This window comes from Podarcis tiliguerta (assembly GCF_965153285.1).
Source record: "Podarcis tiliguerta genome assembly, chromosome: 9".
Taxonomy (NCBI): Eukaryota; Metazoa; Chordata; class Lepidosauria; order Squamata; family Lacertidae; genus Podarcis; species Podarcis tiliguerta.
Window position 1 is genome coordinate 70,412,096 of NC_139542.1, and position 18,115 is coordinate 70,430,210.

The 18,115-nt window shown below is 46.3% G+C and overlaps 2 protein-coding genes across 7 annotated transcripts in view; one reads left to right on the forward strand and one right to left on the reverse strand.

The window, feature by feature from the left end:
• CCDC33 (coiled-coil domain containing 33) overlaps nucleotides 1–18,115 on the forward strand; it is a 178,209-nt gene that overhangs the window by 137,381 nt on the left and 22,713 nt on the right. For 5 of the 6 annotated variants that reach the window (XM_083398868.1, XM_083398869.1, XM_083398870.1 and 2 more), the window contains 2 exons: nucleotides 8,714–8,764; nucleotides 16,862–16,926. In XM_083398868.1, the coding sequence (XP_083254994.1) occupies nucleotides 8,714–8,764; nucleotides 16,862–16,926 (116 nt within the window). The remainder of the gene's footprint in view (nucleotides 1–8,713; nucleotides 8,765–16,861; nucleotides 16,927–18,115) is intronic. The other variant, XM_083398871.1, reaches the window with a different exon arrangement.
• The window catches only part of LOC310657815 (uncharacterized protein), a 437,520-nt gene that overhangs the window by 94,770 nt on the left and 324,635 nt on the right, over nucleotides 1–18,115 (reverse strand). The gene's annotated exons all lie outside the window — the stretch shown is intronic.

The following is an 18,115-nucleotide window of genomic DNA, read 5'->3' on the forward strand; positions in this document are numbered from 1 at the left end:
GTCATTCACAAGAAGAAATGATAAAGCTGGCTATCGGGATGTTTGAGATGAGATGTATGGAAGTGAGAGCTGGACCATAAAGAAGGCTGATTGCCGAAGAATTGATGCTTTTGAATTATGGTGCTGGAGGAGACTCTTGAGAGTCCCATGGACTGCAAGAAGATCTAACCTCTCCATTCTGAAGGAAATCAGCCCTGAGTGCTCACTGGAAGGACAGATCGTGAAGCTGAGGCTTCAATACTTTGGCCACCTCATGAGAAGAGAAGACTCCCTGGAAAAGACCCTGATGTTGGGAAAGATGGAGGGCACAAGGAGAAGAGGACGACAGAGGACGAGATGGTTGACAGTGTTCTCCAAGCTGCTAACATGAGTTTGACCAAACTGTAGGAGGCAGTGGAAGACAGGAGTGCCTGGCGTGCTCTGGTCCATGGGGTCACAAAGAGTCGGACACGACTAAACAACAGAACAGACAGGCAAGTGGAGAGCACTATCGTAAGAAACAAAGAGAGCAAGTGTGGTGTACATGACTTACAAGATATACAGAAACATAAACATATGACTGAAACCATCAGAGGCCCAAGGACTACCAAGAATAAAAGACTCTATATTACAACCATAGCATTTTTCAACCAGTTATAAGTTATTTATCCCAATTTTTTTGAGCGACTTGTGGAAGAGATAAATTGTGTTTTTTAGGTATTCAATAAAATTCCACAAAAGAGGTTGCCTTTTTCTTTCTTTCATAAAAACAGATGCACCAGTTAAGTTGTTCATGTAATGTAGTTTTCCATATGTTACTGCACCCTAATGAGGTGTTAATTCCCGACAGTGTTTTCCATAGAAGCCATGACTGTTAAAAGTGGCTCACCACACCCTGTTTCAACGCTAAGAAAGTTCTTAGGCAAAAGTATGCAAAGTCGTGTGGGGAAAAGCGCTAGGTAGTGCATTTTGTGCCTCAAACTATCCTTTTGAAGGTTTGGTCTTTTTTATCTTCGCTTGTGCTTTATACCTCTTTTGCTCTTATTATTTGGGCCGCGGTCTTTGAGCCCGACGTCTGAGCCTGCGACACGCGTCTTTGAACATGTTCGGTCGGAGGCCGTGGGAAGTTGCTTGACGACTTTCATCTCTCCCAGCCCTTTGAGAACAGGGAATGGGGAGGGACGTGGAGAGCTTGCGGGGAAATCGGAGTGTCTGTGTGACACCGCCCAGGATGGATGGCTGCCTCCCCTGCCTTATCTCAGAGGAACAGGCTGAGGAAAGCCAAGCCCAGCCAGATACAGCTTGTCTCTTCAGAGGGTTTACTAGTGTAATCCAATGGCTTTTATTCTGTTGCTGGATATACTATCTGCCTTTGGCAGCTGGATTCGTGGCGTGGCAGCGATGACCATCTCTTTGCCCTCCCTCAAAACCACCCGTTTTGAATGGGGCAGCTCGGAGTGAAGCTGTGTCTCTATTAAGCCAGCCTCAGCCGAGATCAAATGCTTTCCGATACAATCCAATTAACTCTCAAATTGAATAGCAATGCGGAGGATAATATACTGTTCTCATCCCTGGCATGAATTTTCCTCTCCTTCCTCCTTCCAGCTTCCATTGCAAGACGGCAGGCCATCTTGCCTCACAGTAGATGAAGGCAAATAGCTTCTGAGTTCACCGCCAGTTTAACCAGATAAAGGGCAATTAATTCCCAATGACGCCACCCAGGTGCAGGACAGGAGATGAGATTGATCATTTGGAAGGAATGTGTGTTGGAAATAAATACAAAGGGGGGGGGGTGGCTGATTTTAACTTTCAGAAGGTCCCCCTGGGGGTGTCCCTCTGCCACCGCTCAGTCTCACATGCTCAATGTTGTCTTTCTCCCACTGGTATTGCAAGGCCACCCTCCAGGTCAGGATTTGACCCATGAAATCTTTGCTTGATTTGAGGCACCGAAACCGTACGTTAAGATGAGTTGGTTTTCGCAAAATGGGATCTCTCTTCCATCTCGAATGCAAGCGTTCACAAGGAAGGAGTTTCCAACGCAATCTTGGGAAGAACTTTCTGATTGTGAAGGGCTGTTTGATGGTGGGACAGGCTCCCTCAGAAGTGGTAGACTCTCATTCTTTGGAGGCTTTAAAAGTAAGTCAGTGGAGCACTGCGGTGGAAGGCCTTCGCTCAGGTGTGTGATGTGATGCCCAGCACTGAAAATAGATAAGAACATGAGAAGAGCCCTGCTTAATGGTGGAGGCAGGGCACAGCCATCACAGCTAGGAGCCATCACAAGTCCTCTCCTCTTTCCTGAATTTCTTCAGTCCTTTTTTAAAGCCATCCAAGCTGGTGGCCATTGCTGCTTCCTGCTGAGGGGGAGTTCCGTAGTTCTTGCGTTGTGGACTTTCTTTGATCAGTCCTGAATTTTCCTACACTCAGCTTCATTGGAAGTCAATGAGTCCTAGTGTTATGGCACTCTGACCATTACACCACCACTGGCTCTCTGTCAATATTGTGTTAGAACATCTGGCCTGGAACTTCCCTACTGTCTGCTTTGAGGGTGGGGGCATACTGAGCACCAGAGTCAAGTGACTCCACTAGCTGAGAGATCTATGGCAATCCTGTGGGAAATCAGAAGGGATAAAGCCAAACAGAGGAGCCCCATGGGAATGCAAACATCAGTGATCCTCAGTACAATTAAGATATCAGGATTAGGAAAATGGGCTCAAGGAAGTCTCTTTAACAATGGCATGCAGGAGAGCAATGCATGAATTAAATAAGAAAACAGACAGGGACATCATAGATGCAAGGTGGCTCAATGGCTTATCTGCTGGCAAGGACTGTATCTTTCTTTTTTTAAAAAAATGCTTTTTATTAATTTTTAACATAAATATACAATTTTGATCCTAATTTTCACAAATTCCATACTTTTGGACTTCCTTCAACTTCTCTGACAATCATCCATATTTAACTCTTGCTTACGCATTTCTTCTGTTCTCTATTGCCATAAGTCCCCCCTCCAATCATCCATTTTCATTTAACAATATACCTCAGTTTTTACAGTGCTTCTTTAAACCCCACTAGCTTTTTGTACTTCACATGTACTTTTCAGATATTCCACAAATTTCCCCCAGTCCTCGATGAACTTTTGGTCTCGAAGATATCTAACTTTCCCTGTTAACTTGTCCAGTTCTGCATAGTCTGTTAATTTCATCCTCCATTCCTCTTTCGTCGGTATTTCCTCTTGTTTCCACTTCTGGGCCAGTAGAATTCTTGCTGCTGTAACCGCGTATTGAAAAAGTTTATAATCCTTCCTTCTTATTTCCTTTCCTGTAATGCCTAAAAGTAGGGCTTCTGGTTTCTTGGTTTCTTCAACATTTTTTTCATCTCATTATATATCATCTCCCAGAAGCTCTTCACTTTCTTACACTCCCACCACATATGATAAAACATTCCTTCTTTTTTCTTTACATTTCCAACATTTATTACAGGTTTTATACATTTTTGCTAATTTTACCGGAGTAATATACCATCTATAAAACATTTTCATGATATTTTCTTTTAACGCCGTACATGCAGTAAATCTTAAGTTTTCGGCAAGGACTGTATCAATTGGACCTGCCAGCAGCTGATGGATTAAAATCTGGGCTATGAGACCTAAACAAGGTGACCGGCTCAGCACACAGCATCTTGTGCATTGATAGCAAAGTTGCTTATTCTGAGTGGAGCCAAACTGGCATCACCTAGGCACAAGAGGGAGGTAACAGCAGGCTTCTGCAGAAGCACAAAAAAGTCTTTAGTAAGCGTGGGGGAAATGGGGCAGGGGGCAGAATAAAACTCCAAAAAAGCCCAATGAGAACTAAGCTTCCTCAACAATATATGGAGTGCTGCAGATTCCCCGATCTTGTCTTACATGGTGGAAGTTGTTGTATAGCTTAATCATATGGGGTTGTATTTTAATTGTTGTCATAAGGTGCTCTGAGCAATGTGTTACTGCTGTAAGCCGCTTTGATATTCTCTTTTTATGGCATTTTATTAATTTTTATTTATTTGGTAAAATGTACGCACCTCTTGATTGTAAAACAAGCCTCAAAGAGGTTTACAAAAAGGGAAAAAAACAAGAAATCACATCAATACTTTAAAACATACAAAAAAACAAAAAAAACCCACTAAAACACATTAAAATTCACATCAGTATTTCTAAGCATCTGCATAGGCCTGCCAAAAGAAGAACATTTTTAGAAGGCACCAGAAAGGGTGCGATGCTCTCCTGGGTCCAGTGCTCTTTGTTTTTAAAGGTACCGTATTTTTTGCACCACAACACACACTTTTTTCCTCCTAGAAAGTAAGGGGAAATGTCTGTGCGTGTTATGGAGGGAATGCCTACGGGTGGCATGCCTACGGATTTTCCTCCTCTAAAAACTATGTGCGTGTTATGGTCGGGTGCGTGTTATAGAGCGAAAAATACGGTATTTTTGATGGTGTTCCCAGCCTTGGAGAAACCGGGACAGGGATTCTGTGGACAGGAGGCAACAGAGAACGGCTTTTGTAGAACGCCAAGAGCATCAGCAAGGCAAGCGGCAATAGCCCTCCTGCAAGCCATGAATGTCTGCTGCAGATAACAGCAATGCCTGAGCACAGCCTGGTAGAGTCATCATCATTTACACAGGAAGGCCTTGGGCAGCATCTGTAAATCTTATGTCTCCGTGACCTCTTAGTTACTGACACTCTTTGCTCTTCTCCAGGGAGACATAGACCATAATTGCTTCGGAATGAGGGCCAGCCATTAAGACTGACCCAGCTGCCCTTTCTTTCACCCTGATTCCAGGGCCAACTTGAAGCAAACAAACTATTCCAGTTGCTAGAAACCACAGGAAGGGAGATGGCTCTTGTGCTAAGGTCCTGCTTGCAGGATTCCCATAATCGGCATCTGGTTGGCTGCTGGGAGGACAGGGTGGAATCTAGGCACATATAAAAAATGTTGTGAATATGTTTGTTTTTTTAAAAAAAAGTTTTGAAAAATATATTGAATTTGCCATAGCTCACCACTGCCATCTAGTGTCACATTTGTATAAAGCACTTTACAACACACAACGCTTTACAGTGGTACCTTGGGTTACAGACGCTTCAGGGTACAGACTCTGCTAACCCAGAAATAGTACCTCGGGTTAAGAACTTTGCTTCAGGGTGAGAACAGAAATCGTGCTCCGGCGGCGGCGGGAGGCCCCATTAGCTAAAGTGGTGCTTCAGGTCAAGAACAGTTTCAGGTTAAGAACGGACCTCCAGAACGAATTAAGTATGTAACCAGAGGTACCACTGTATTTGCAGCTGTATAGCTGAGTAGCAGGATGCTGGACTCGATGGGCCTCATCCAGCAGGGCTTTTCTTCAGTGCTTGTGTTTTTTTAGGGACGAGGATGGTGCTGTGGGTTAAAGCCTCAGCGCCTAGGGCTTGCCGATCGCAAGGTCGGCGGTTCGAATCCCCGTGGCGGGGTGCGCTCCCGCTGTTCGGTCCCAGCGCCTGCCAACCTAGCAGTTCGAAAGCACCCCTGGGGGCAAGTAGATAAATAGGGACCGCTTACTAGCGGGAAGGTAAACAGCGTTTCCGTGTGTGGCTCACGCTGGCCACGTGACCCGGAAGTGTCTTCGGACAGCGCTGGCCCCCGGCCTCTTTGAGTGAGATGCGCGCACAACCCTAGAGTCTGTCAAGACTGGCCCGTATGGGCAGGGGTACCTTTACCTTTACCTTTATCTGGGAGACCAGGGTTGAAATTTCTGCTTGGCCATGGAGCTCCCTGGGTGGGCTTGGGCCAGTCACTGCCTCTCAGGCTAACTTACCTCACAGGGTTGTTGTGAGAATTCTGTGAGAAAGAGGAGAACCATGCAGGCCTTTGTGCTTTCTCTGTCCTCTTGGTGCCTATCCAGAGCCTTCTGGCTTAGACAAGCCTACACAGATGTTTAGAAAGTCACTTTTCGAAAGTTTAAACAATCTTTGCTAATTGTTCTTATTGATAGGTCTACTGTTTTGTCCTCTTTTTTGGTAAACCACTTTGAACTTTCTTTTTCAAAGGGTGTGTCAGTTTTATGAAATAAGTAATAGATAAATAATATACAAGTCTCAGAATCTGCACACAGGTCCCTGTACAAATAGGATGTTCAGTGCATGATTGGGGCCGGGGGGGGGTCATTGTTGCTGTTTTTTTGTTTGCTTGTTTAAATTTTATTAAATTTTTCAAAAAATAGAAAAAGAAAAACGAAAAAACAATACATAACACTGTAAACACACTTATATACATATTTTCCAAAATGAAAACTAATAAAAATAAAAAGAAAGAAAAGGAAAAAGAAAAGATATAAAGAAAAAAGACAAAAGAAAAGAAAAAATACTTTTCATAACCTGGAATATTACCAAATTCTTGCTTCATACTGCAAGATATAAATCTATATATATACTGCAATATATAAATCTTAGTTAAAATATTATAAAAGACTCCCACCACATTCACATTTACATCTGTTCTTCAATCATTCGCCTTCCTTAGATTCTTTTCAAATCTTTATGATCTCTGTATTCTTCACAAGGTTAGTCTAGACACAACCAAGCTTTCGTATTTGAGCCCTGCTTGTATAAATATCATTGATACTATTTTATTATTGATATTATTATTTTTGTATTTTGTATTTTGCTTTTATTATTATTCATGTGGAAATCGTTCAATTTCATTCTGTACTTTTTATGTTTGGTTTATTGTTTATGACTGCTTTTGTTATGTTTGTAATTATGTAATTTTTACATGTTACATAAGCCGTCCTGAGCCTGGTTCCTGGCTCAAGCCTCCATAAAACCCGTTTGTTGAGGGCCTGTGAAGAAATGCAGCCAGTAGCTGAGGGTCTTAAAAAACCAGGGGAAGTTATGAGAGTTGACAGCTGTCACATCTAAAGGGCTGTCACATGGAAGATGGAGAAAGCTTGGTTTCTGCTGCTCCTTCCATTGGAGGACCCAAACCAATGGATTCAAGTTACAAGAAAGGAGATTCTTATCTGTTGTTTACAGGAAAAACTTTCTGAAGGTGAGAGCCATTCAACAGTAGGACTGACTTCCTCAGAAGGTGGTAGACTCTCTTTCCTGGATGGTTATCTGTCAAGGATGCTTCAATTGAGATTCTTGCATCTCAGGGGGTCAGACTAGATGGCCCCTGGATCCCTTCCAACTCTACAATTATATGGTTCTATGCTTTTTCTTCCAAGGCTCTTCCCACACACAGGTGCCTCCTTTTCGCCCTGTCTGGAATAGAAAATTTGGGCATGTTAAAGGGGCAAACCTGCCCCTGAATCCCATTGTCTGCATTTACCCCTTGAAATGCACCATGTAGTCCCTGGTGTTTTTTGGTGGGGGTTGGAAGGTTTGCAGCTGGGCCCATGAGATCATGCAAAGCAGTTTCTTTGCAGACATGGAAGATTAATAGATTCCAACATCTGAAGCTCATCACAGGCTTCAAAGACTCCCCAAGCAATTTGTAAAATAAATAAATAAGTGTGCAGGAGAAAACACTGAACAAATATATATATATGGTGAATGAGAGAGAGGAAAAGAGGGAGATCATACAGGGAAATTTCTCTTTGCTAGCATATGAAAGACATACAAAATTACTAAAGGGAAAGGAAGCTGTGGGAATATATATATATTTAGAATCTAAATAAACCTCAGGCTGACAGGAAATGCAATGCGGAAATGCAATGCTTTTAACTTTCTTGTAGTCATTAATAAGGAATTTATCATCCTCACCCTTCCCTCACCTGGCTGTTGGTGAGAAGGAAAAGGGTGAGAAGTGTGTGAAAGAGAGCTAGAAGCAGGCAGAAGCCTGAGTGGGAGATGCATGCTTGAGTTCTGCTTGAATCCAAGGCTGTGGCTTTGGGAGAAGCGAGACCTTCTTGCGGGGTTAATGCTGGGAGCCCCTCTATCATAGACTCAGGCTGTATATATGTGTTAATAAACCATATATCCTAAAGACATAGCAGTCTCCACTGTCCCTCATTCCAAGGAAACTGAACTCTGGGTAAACGCCTGGAAAACCAGGAATCTCACTCCACTTGTAGCCTAGGACTTGCCGATCAGAAGGTCGGCGGTTTGAATCCCTGCGACGGGGTGAGCTCCTGTTGCTCAGTCCCAGCTCCTGCCAACCTAGCAGTCTGAAAGCACATCAAAGTGCAAGTAGATAAATAGGTACCGCTCTGGTGGGAAGGTAAACAGCATTTCCGTGCGCTGCTCTGGTTTGCCAGAAGCTGCTGCTGGCCACGTGACCCGGAAGCTGTATGCTGGCTCCCTTGGCCAGTAAAACGAGATGAGCTCCGCAACCCCAAAGTCATTCGCAACTGGACCTAACAGTCAGGGGTCCCTTTACCTATGATCATTATGATTTTTATTCTGCTATTTTGTATTGCTCTTTTGACTGTTTTTATTCTTATTTTTTTAACTTGATGTTTTGTTTGCTTGCTTTTGTTTACTGAATTAGCAAATCTCGTTAAATAAAAACGAGTGTCTCTAAACCTGCATGACTAGCTCTTGACATCATTGTGGTGCAGGGCGTTCTTGGAGAACCAGGAGCAATGTCTGTTCAGAACACAGATTCCCCCAACCTGCCTTCTTCATATCCACACCACATTCAGTGGATTTGATTTTATAACCATTTTCTTCTGTGAGGATTGTCCTTGGTGGAAAATAATAGGGGAAACTATATTGTGTTTTCCAGAATTCCTTCATTGCTCCTGAACACAAGAGCTCCTTGATTGACCTAAAAAAGGTGAGTGTGGCTCAAGCAACCGTTTTGTCTGATTTCATGATCAAAAGCATGGTTTGCTCTTGAGGGTTGTGTCCCCTTGACTGTCTGCAGTGCTGTTTGGCCAGGACACCTCTCAGGCTATCAGTGCTGCTCTCTGTTTTCACAGCACCATCAATATGTTTTATTTTATTATTTCATACGATTTATAAACAGCTTGGTTGTAAAAAAATAAATAAAAGCAAAGCAGCTTACAAAAAGACAAAACAAGAAAATCAATAAAATTGTGCGTTACAACATACAAAAGTTAAAGTATAAAACAGATTAAAGTTACCTCCCCATTCTATACATCTGTTTTTAAGCAAGCGCCAAAAAGAGCACAGCAAAGGTAACCTGCTTGATATCAATTGGCAAGGAGTTCCAAAGTGCAGGCGCTGCAGAAAGGGTATTGTGTGGCCCCTGTAGCAGTGCCAATTCCAGCAATGGAAGTATAGACGGACAGGTCCCTGCTCCAAGGCTCAAAGAGGAAGCCACTCTCTTGCTTTGTCACTGATTACTAATGATGCTAATTCGTTAGGGTTTTAAGCATTAAGCATCTATAGCCACATCCCCACTTGTCTGTTTGGCTGAGGTGAAGCATATCCTTAACAAAGATACAGATTTGCTGCTTCTTTTTTGCGAGTGTTCTTGGAGTTACTTCTCTAAAAAATTATAAAAACTTTGGCTTGTCAATATTTCCTGACTTATTACAGTAAGCCCACAACACTCACAGGGGCTACGTTCCAGGGATCATACCTAAAGCCAAAATTGCAGTTGTATAGTTAAAACACATTGGGTTGAATGGCAGGTGGGATTGCCAAAGTCTTTTCCCCCTTTGGTGGACGTGCCCAAGGATTAAGGCTTTTTGGGAGATGATATATAATGAAAAAGGTGTTTAAATATACCTTTCCGAAGAAACCAGAGGCCTTTCTCCTGGGCATGGTCGGCCATTTGGTGTTAGATAGAACTTTCTTTATGTATGCTACAACAGCAGCAAGAATACTTATTGCAAAGTATTGGAAGACACAAGATTTACCCACTCTGGAAGAATGGCAGATGAAGGTGATGGACTATATGGAATTGGCGGAAATGACCGGCAGAATCCGAGACCAGGGAGAAGAGTTGGTGGAAGAAGATTGGAAGAAATTTAAAGACTATCTACAGAAATATTGCAAAATTAATGAATATTAGAATGATGTTGGATTAAGGTTAAGGCGTTTTTAGTAATAATGTCACGAAGGAATATGGAAAAACGGATTGTTAACAGGTGAAAATTTAAAGTTATAATATATTAAGATCAAAGATAAGGATAAAGGTAAAGAGGGAAAGGATTTGCTGAACAAATAAATTGAACTGGAATACAAAGAGGGGAGGTGTGGGGAGGTCCGGGAAACAAGCAAATGCAAGATAAGTCATGAAAGATTGAACTGTTTTTAATTGTTTTTTATTTATTTTTTATATATTTTTCTCTTTTTTTCTTTGTAATGTTTTGAAAAATCTTAATAAAATATTATATATATATATATAAAAAGTCTTTCCCCCCAGATGCATGACCCCTTTCTGCCCCACCCTTAAAAAAATTATTTTGCCAAGCATGTAAAACTGAATATGCGCAGGTTAAACACATGTAAGTTGCAGGGTTAATTATTTATATATTACATTTATGTCTCACTTTTTCCTCCAAGGAACTTGGGGTGCCGTACGTGGTTCTGCTCCTAATTGTACCCTCACAGTAGACCCGCTAGGTAGGTTAGGATGAGAGCAAGTGACTGGCCCCCAATATCACACCCAAAGAGCTTAATGGCTGAGAGGGCGGGGATTCGAACTCTGGTCTCCCAGGGCCTAGTCTGACACTCTAACCACAGTACCACCACTGGCCTTTTGTCTGTGTGAAGTACTCTTCCCATACTTTGTGAGGCTAAAGCACATTTCTGTGAAACCTTACAATGCGCAAACAGGGTGAAGGAGCAGGTCCCCAGCTGACAGGATGACAGAGTTGAGGAGCAGCAAAGTATATCTCTGCCTCTGTCTCTCTCCTCTGTGCCCTGTCTCTGAGGGTCCGGGCAAGGGGCTTGCAAATCTACACCCAGCAGTGTGCCCCCTTGACCTTAATTGGTCCCACTTGACCTATTCAATCTAGCAGAGAGCCAGGGGTGGTGTCATGGACAGAGTGATGGACTATGAGCTGAGAGAGACCAGGGTTCAAGTCCCCGCTCCACTGGCTGCAACCTCGGGGGCCGGTCGCTCTTGCCCTTCAGCCTGTCCTACCTCACAGGATTGTTGTGGGGGTTCAATGAGGAGGTGGGAGAGCCAGGTATGCCACCTTGAGCTCCGTGGAGGGAAAGGTGGGATATAAATGCAATAAATAAATGAAATAGATAGCAGAGGAAATATAACTGGTTGGGTCTAAAGCAGGGGTAGGCAATTCAAGGCCTGTGGATGCGGCCCAATCGCCTTCTCAATCTGGCTCGCAGAAGGTCCAGGAATCAGCATGTTTTTACCTGAGTAGAATGTGTCCTTTTATTTAAAATGCATCTCTGGGTTATTTGTGGGAACTGCCTGGTGTTTTTACGTGAGTAGAATGTGCCCTTTTATTTAAAATGCATCTCTGTGTTATTTGTGGAGCATAGGAATTCGTACACCCCCCCCCGCCGCCGCCCAAAATTTAGTCCGGCCCACCACATGGTCTGAGGGACGGTGGACCGGGCCACGGCTGAAAAAGGTTGCTGACCCCTGGTCTAAAGCGCGTGACAGAAAAGTGCTGGCTGCACCCAGTGGTGGAGCTTATGCTCTGGCACCGGGGGGATGGAGAGCAGGCAGGAGTGGGGCTGGTACGCATCCTGGGGTGGGGCACGTCGCCCGCAGGAGCGGGGCGCGCGCCCTGGGGGCAGGGTGCGCCACCTGCAGGGGCATGGCGCCCAAACGCAGGCGGGGGGGGCAGCTGCAATGGCACCCTTCCGGGATCGCGCTGCTGGGGGCGATGCGCTCCCCCCGCACTCCTCTCCCTCTGCCAGTGGCCCCACCCCCCTCCGGCTGGCTTTCTTGGTAGCCAATCAGAGAGAGGCTCCAGCCCTCTTGGGGGGACTTCTGAGGGGCTGCATCACCAGTATGAGTGTAGTGGTCAAGAGCAGTAGACTCGTAATCTGGTGAACCGGGTTCGCTTCCCCGCTCCTCCACATGCAGCTGCTGGGTGACCTTGGGCCAGTCACACTTCTTTGAAGTCTCTCAGCCCCACTCACCTCACAGAGTGTTTGTTGTGGGGGAGGAAGGGGAAGGAGAACGTTAGCCGCTTTGAGACTCCTTCAGGTAGTGATAAAGCGGGATATCAAATCCAAACACTACTTCTTCTTCTACAGACTCAGGTCTGGCTCAGCTGTCCATCACAGCCATAAAGCGCACTGGGTGTGACTTTGGGCAAACCAATGCCTCTCAACCTAGCTTACCTCACAGGGTTGTTGTGGGGCCTCCTGCTGTCACCGCACCACCGGAGCCCGATTTCTGTTCTCATCCTGAAGCAAAGTTCTTAACCCGAGGTACTATTTCTGGGTTAGTGGAGTCTGTAACCTGAAGCATATGTAACCTGAAGCGTATATAACCTGAGGTACCACTGTAATGGCATCTCCAGGTTGGGCTGAGAGAGACCCCTGCAAGACTGAAACCCCAGAGAGCCTTTGCTGCGCTGCCTGACAGTGTGGCCAGCCCTGAGCTAGACGGACAAATGTCCTGATTCGGTGGAAGGCCAGCATTCCTTCCCAAAGTTCGACGCATGCAACTTTACAGGGGAAACGAAAGCAGCGGATCGCCAGCACAAGGTCGTTTTGGCTGCTGAAAGAAGACACAGCGGACGAGGCAAACGGTGCCATATCTCTTCCCCCTTAGACGGATCCAGGAGGGATGCAGCAAAACAGCCCAAGGAGATCTGAGGCGTTCCCAGGAAGGTCACGGAGGGAGACGTTTAAAAGCTGAGAAGCCTCAGAAGCTAATTGAGCCTTTGAAACATGAGAAGCAGAGTGCATGGCAGAGAAAGGTGCTGAGGCAGCAAAAGGCTCTGGTGCTCAGCATCTAAGCAGCAGGGAGTGAGGGACAGATACCTCCCTCTGTCATCTCTAGAGGAGCCTGACGCCGAGTCAGAGAGAAGGACAAAGAGAGTTAAGGTTGGGCTCTGGCTGGCAGGGGTCAGGAAACACAGTGGGGCTCTGCTCCCCATGGAGGCCAGGCCAGCCAGGGGCCACAGCCCCCACCATACAGTCAAAGCCCTGCTGTACCACCAGAGTGGTTTAAATGTCAATCCTTCTTCTTACCAGGGAAGTCTGGGAATTGTAGCATCAACTCTCAGCACCCTGGACCAAATACAGCTCCCAGGATGCTTTGGGGGGGGGAGCCATGACTATTCAGAAGCACTTAAGAACATAAGAAGAGCCTGCTAGGTTGGCAGGAGCAGGGACCGAAAAACAGGAGCTCACCCTGTCATGGGGATTTGATCTGCCAATCTTCTGATCTGCAAGCCCTAGGCTCTGTGGTTTAACCCACAGCGCCACCCGCATGCTTTCTGCTTTCTGTAGTCCTTTCTGCTTTCTGCCAAGGCACCTGCGCCTTTAACAACTGTGCAAAAAAAAACCCCAACATTCAACAGGTGCTGCATTTGTGTCCCTGTGTGTGGCAAAGGAGATTTGACACCCTGGTTGCTACAAGGTGTTGTGTTGTAGCAACGGCAGCTTCCGGAGTGAGCTGGGCAGCAGGCCACCTCTGCAATCAGGTGCCAACACCTGCCGTGCCCACAAGAGAGTTGTGGCTTGCCCTCATGCAGTTTAGGGTCCAGCTGGCATTGCGTCCCATTAGCAGTTGACTCTCTTGGCGATGGAGCCGGCAGATGTGATGCAAAGCCCTTTGGAGCCTCTTCCGGGAGGACAGGTGAGCACACCTGTTTGCTTTGCGGTTCCGGAGTTTGTGCCGTACCTCTGGAGGTTGCTGTTTGGAGTGACAGGCGCCTGGCAACCAGTGGAGAGGCTTGTTAATCTGATCTCTGCCAGAGGATCTTTTTATTTCTGCCCCCCATGGGATGGCGTGAGGCACATCCAAGGCACTCAGATGGCACTGTATTACCGCCCCTTCTCTGTAACAGTGAGTATTTCGGGCTGCAGGAGGAGGAAGTAGAATCCTTACATTCTTTGACTTTGGGATTCTTGCGGCTGGGGCTGAACAAACCATTTCTGCTGCAATCCTATGTATTTCCATGAGAGGAAATCCGGCAGTGGCGTAGCGTGGGGGGTGCGGGGGGGCCGGCCGCACCGGGCGCAACATCTGGGGGGGCGCACTTGCACTCGCAGCTCTCTGTCCCTACCTGGCTCACTCACTCTCTCTCACTGCAGTGCTGGCTGTGCAAATCCGATCCAAGCCGCCGGGTCGCCGCCCACTGTGGAGGGGGGGGGGTGCCAGGCATGCGGTGCGGTGCGGAGAGAGAGCGAGGGACTATCTGGGGGAGGGACAGTGCAGCGGGGGGCGCAAATTACTTGCCTTGCCCCGGGTTAGTGGGTGCAAAGTACTTGCCTTGCCCCGGGTGCTGACAACCCACGCAACGCCACTGAAATCCGGCTGAGCTCTGTAGGGGCTTCCCTCTGATTTGTCATATATAGGGAGAGCCTGTCGTATCCTGCAAGTCTGTTGCTGTCTACCTTCACATTCATTTAGTGTGAATTAGTGTTACATGACCTTCGTTGTAGGGGCTGTATTTGCAGTAACAGCAAAGGGGATTTGGTTTAATTTAGCATGACACTGAGGATTGTTTGTTTGCTTATTTAATAATATTGATGTACTATTTGAGTGTTTTTTTAAAAAAAACCATCGAAACAGTTTACAAAAAGTTAAAACAAGAAAACAAGAAAAAATTGACACAATTCTTTAAAACGTAGAAAAGTTAAATATTAAAACAGATTAAAATCCATTCGCATCAGCTTTCTCAGCATCTGGATGGGCTGGTCTAAACAAGGGTGTTTTTAGCAGGTACCAAAACGAGCACAGCAAAGACGCCTGTTTGATATCAATAGGCAGGGAGTTCCACAGTAACTAAATGATCAAGTGTCTTTCTACTGATGGATGATAGATTGATTAAATGGGTGGATAAGCAGAGCATAGAAAGGAGAAATAGGTTCCTGTGAGGGCTGGGTTGAAATGACATTATTAATTATTATTGTTATTCCTATTTGCTTGTATCCAAAGTGGCTCTTAAGTCTCTGGCTCTATCAGTGAAAGGATTTGCCCTTGCATACCACCCGCCTCATGCAGCTTCCCTGTGAAGAGCGATTTACTGTAAAACCACTTTGAGAACTGTAGCTCTGTGAAGGGAATCAGGTAACAACCCTCAGCACCCTCAAACTACAGCTCCCAGCCATGCCTGTTCATAAAGTGGTAGGATCCTGCTTTAGCGGTATAGTGCAGAAGGGGGCTAGGTGCAGTGGCGTAGTGTGGGTTGTCAGCACCCGGGGCAAGGCAAGTAATTTGCGCCCCCTAACCCGGGGCAAAGCAAGTAATTTGCGCCCCCCCCCCCGCTGCACTGTCCCTCCCCCAGATAGTCCCTCGCTCTCTCTTCGCACCGCACCGCATGCCTGGCACCCTCCCCTCCACAGTGGGCGGCGACCCGGCGGCTCGGATCGGATTCGCACAGCCAGCACTGCAGTGAGAGAGAGTGAGTGAGCCAGGTAGGGGCAGAGAGCTGCGAGTGTGAGCGCCCCCCCCCCCGATGTTGCGCCCGGTGCGGCTGGGCCCCCCTGCACCCCCCATGCTACGCCACTGGCTAGGTGACCTTGCAGCAGTCACAATCCCTCTGTTTTATCTACCTCACAGGTCTGTTGAGGGAGCAGGAGGGAGGGGAAAGAACCATATAAGCTGCCTCAAATTCCTCGGAGGAAAACACAACAATTCCCTGAGATTCTGGGGATGGGGTGGCAGCCATCTGCCAACTGCCATCAGCACACAACCAGACCAAAGTGCTGCAAAACTGCCAGCCACCTGCTCCCAAGCCAGGTTCAGGGTCCTTGTATTAATTTACAAAGCCCTTAACAACTTAGGTCCAGGATACCTCAGGGACTGCCTAAACCCTTATACCCCCCGCTTGATCACTCAGATCACTTGCAGGAGCGTCGTGAGGCTTGTTTGACAACCATGAGCAATAGAGCTTTTAGTGTCATTGGCCCGGTCCTGTGGAACTCTCTGTCACTAGAGCAGGGGTAGGCAACCTAAGGCCCGGGGGCCGGATGCGGCCCAATCGCCTTCTAAATCCAGCCCACGGACGGTCTGGAAATCAGTGTGTTTTTACATGAGTAGACTGTGTGCTTTTATTAAAAATGCATCTCTGTGTCATTTGTGGAGCATAGGAATTCATTCATATATATATATATATATATTTCACCACATGGTCTGAGGAACGGTGGACTGGCCCACAGCTGAAAAAGGTTGCTGACCCCTGCCCTAGAGATTCAGCAGGTCCTTCTGTGCCAACTTTTAAACGCTTACTGAAAACAGGCCTGAGCAGGCAATTAAGACTAGGACTTTCTGCCATGGTTAACTGATATTTGTTTTGAACTTTCTATATGGCTTTTTATGGTATTACAGTGGTATTTCGGGATAAGAACTTACTCGTTCTGGAGGTCCGTTCTTAACCTGAAACTGTTCTTAACCTGAAGCACCACTTTAGCAATTTTTGGCAGCCTGTAACCCGAGGTACTATTTCTGGGTTAGCGAAGTCTGTAACCTGAAGCGTCTGTAACCTAAAGTGTCTGTAGCCCAAGGTACCACTGTAGACACGACACAGTCTTCTATAAAAGTATAAAAGAGTTTACTCACTCATATTCTGTTCAGTGTATTGTATGTTTTTGTTGCTGTAAAGCAGTCTGACTTTTTTTAATGATATAGAGGTATACAAACAAACAAATAAAGCACAACTGGTGGGGGGGGATGTAGCGAGGCACCACACTGACGGCTGCCACTTTGGGCCTCCACTGTGTTCTGAGTAATGAGGGTCAGGGGTGTGGGTGACAGCAGCCTTTACCTGACGGTTTTCTTTAGTAGCTGTCTTCTGTTTCGCAGATAAACCCAGATGCATTGCCGCCCCACGATGCTGTGATGGAGATTCTCCCAGAGAAGCCTCCCAGGTAGGGTGGGCGGATGAATTGACAGGAGGGCAACCTACTTCCCAATGACCTGCAAAGAACCTGAGTCTAGGAAAAGCGGGAGGGGCAATCCAATCCAGCTCCATTTAAAGGCAAACTCACTCAAATCACACAAAGAATCGGGGAACCAAAGCAGAGCCGTCCTTCAAAACCTGCAAATTCTTCAGATTTTGAGGTGCGATTCTCCAGCCCAGTAATGTGTACAAAAACAGGGGCAAATTGAGAATTTAAATGCATAAATTAGTGAAATGACATACAGAAATGCATTATATCAGTAAAAATGGTTTTGCAAAAATTAGGGTAAATTTGCACTAATATGTTGATGCAGTTTGATGAGGACCTTTTTTTAAAAATGCAAACTAGTGCATAGCTGTCAACCTTCCCTTTTTTTGTGGGAAATTCCCTTATTCCAGCGCCGCTTCCCGCTGCTATCCCGGATTGTTAGATATCCCGTGGACTGTCCCCGGGACAGGTGAGGCTGCTGATCCCTTATTTTCAAGGCTGCTGATCCCTTATTTTCAAATCTGAAAGCTGACAGCTATGAACTGGTGTGGAAAGGCAGGGAAATGAGAAACTGACAGAAACAAAAAAATGACATACAGGCAACTCCCCATTGGCGTGCACTCTATTTGCACGTGACCGTGCACATGTGTGGTACAGGGAAACCAGAAGTGGATCCCAGAAATGGGGAGCACTCCTGGCTCACAATGTGACCCTCCCCAGAGCCCAAAGAGGGCATCCTCTTCGGGCTCTGGGGAGGGGTCTCCTCGCAAGCAGGAGGCCTTCCCATCTAACAGCTGATATGCTGGGAAGCGCAGCCACGGCTGCTTTCCTGCACATCAACTGGCAAGCCATGCTGTCCCTCCAGCTCATGTGGCTCTGTGGACCAGCAAAGCTGAGCTGATACAGGCAACTCCCCATTTCACTGGTGTGCAGGGGGGTTCAGAATGTAACCCCCGTGTAATGGAGAGTTGTTTGTATTTGACCATCTCTAGGGATGCGGGTGGCACTGTGGGTTAAACCACAGAGCCTAGGACTTGCTGATCAGAAGGTCGGCAGTTCGAAGCCCCACGATGGGGTGAGCTCCCATTGCTTGGTCCCTGCTCCTGCCAACCTAGCAGTTCGAAAGCACGTCAAAGTGCAAGTAGATAACTTTCCATTGGGAAGGTAA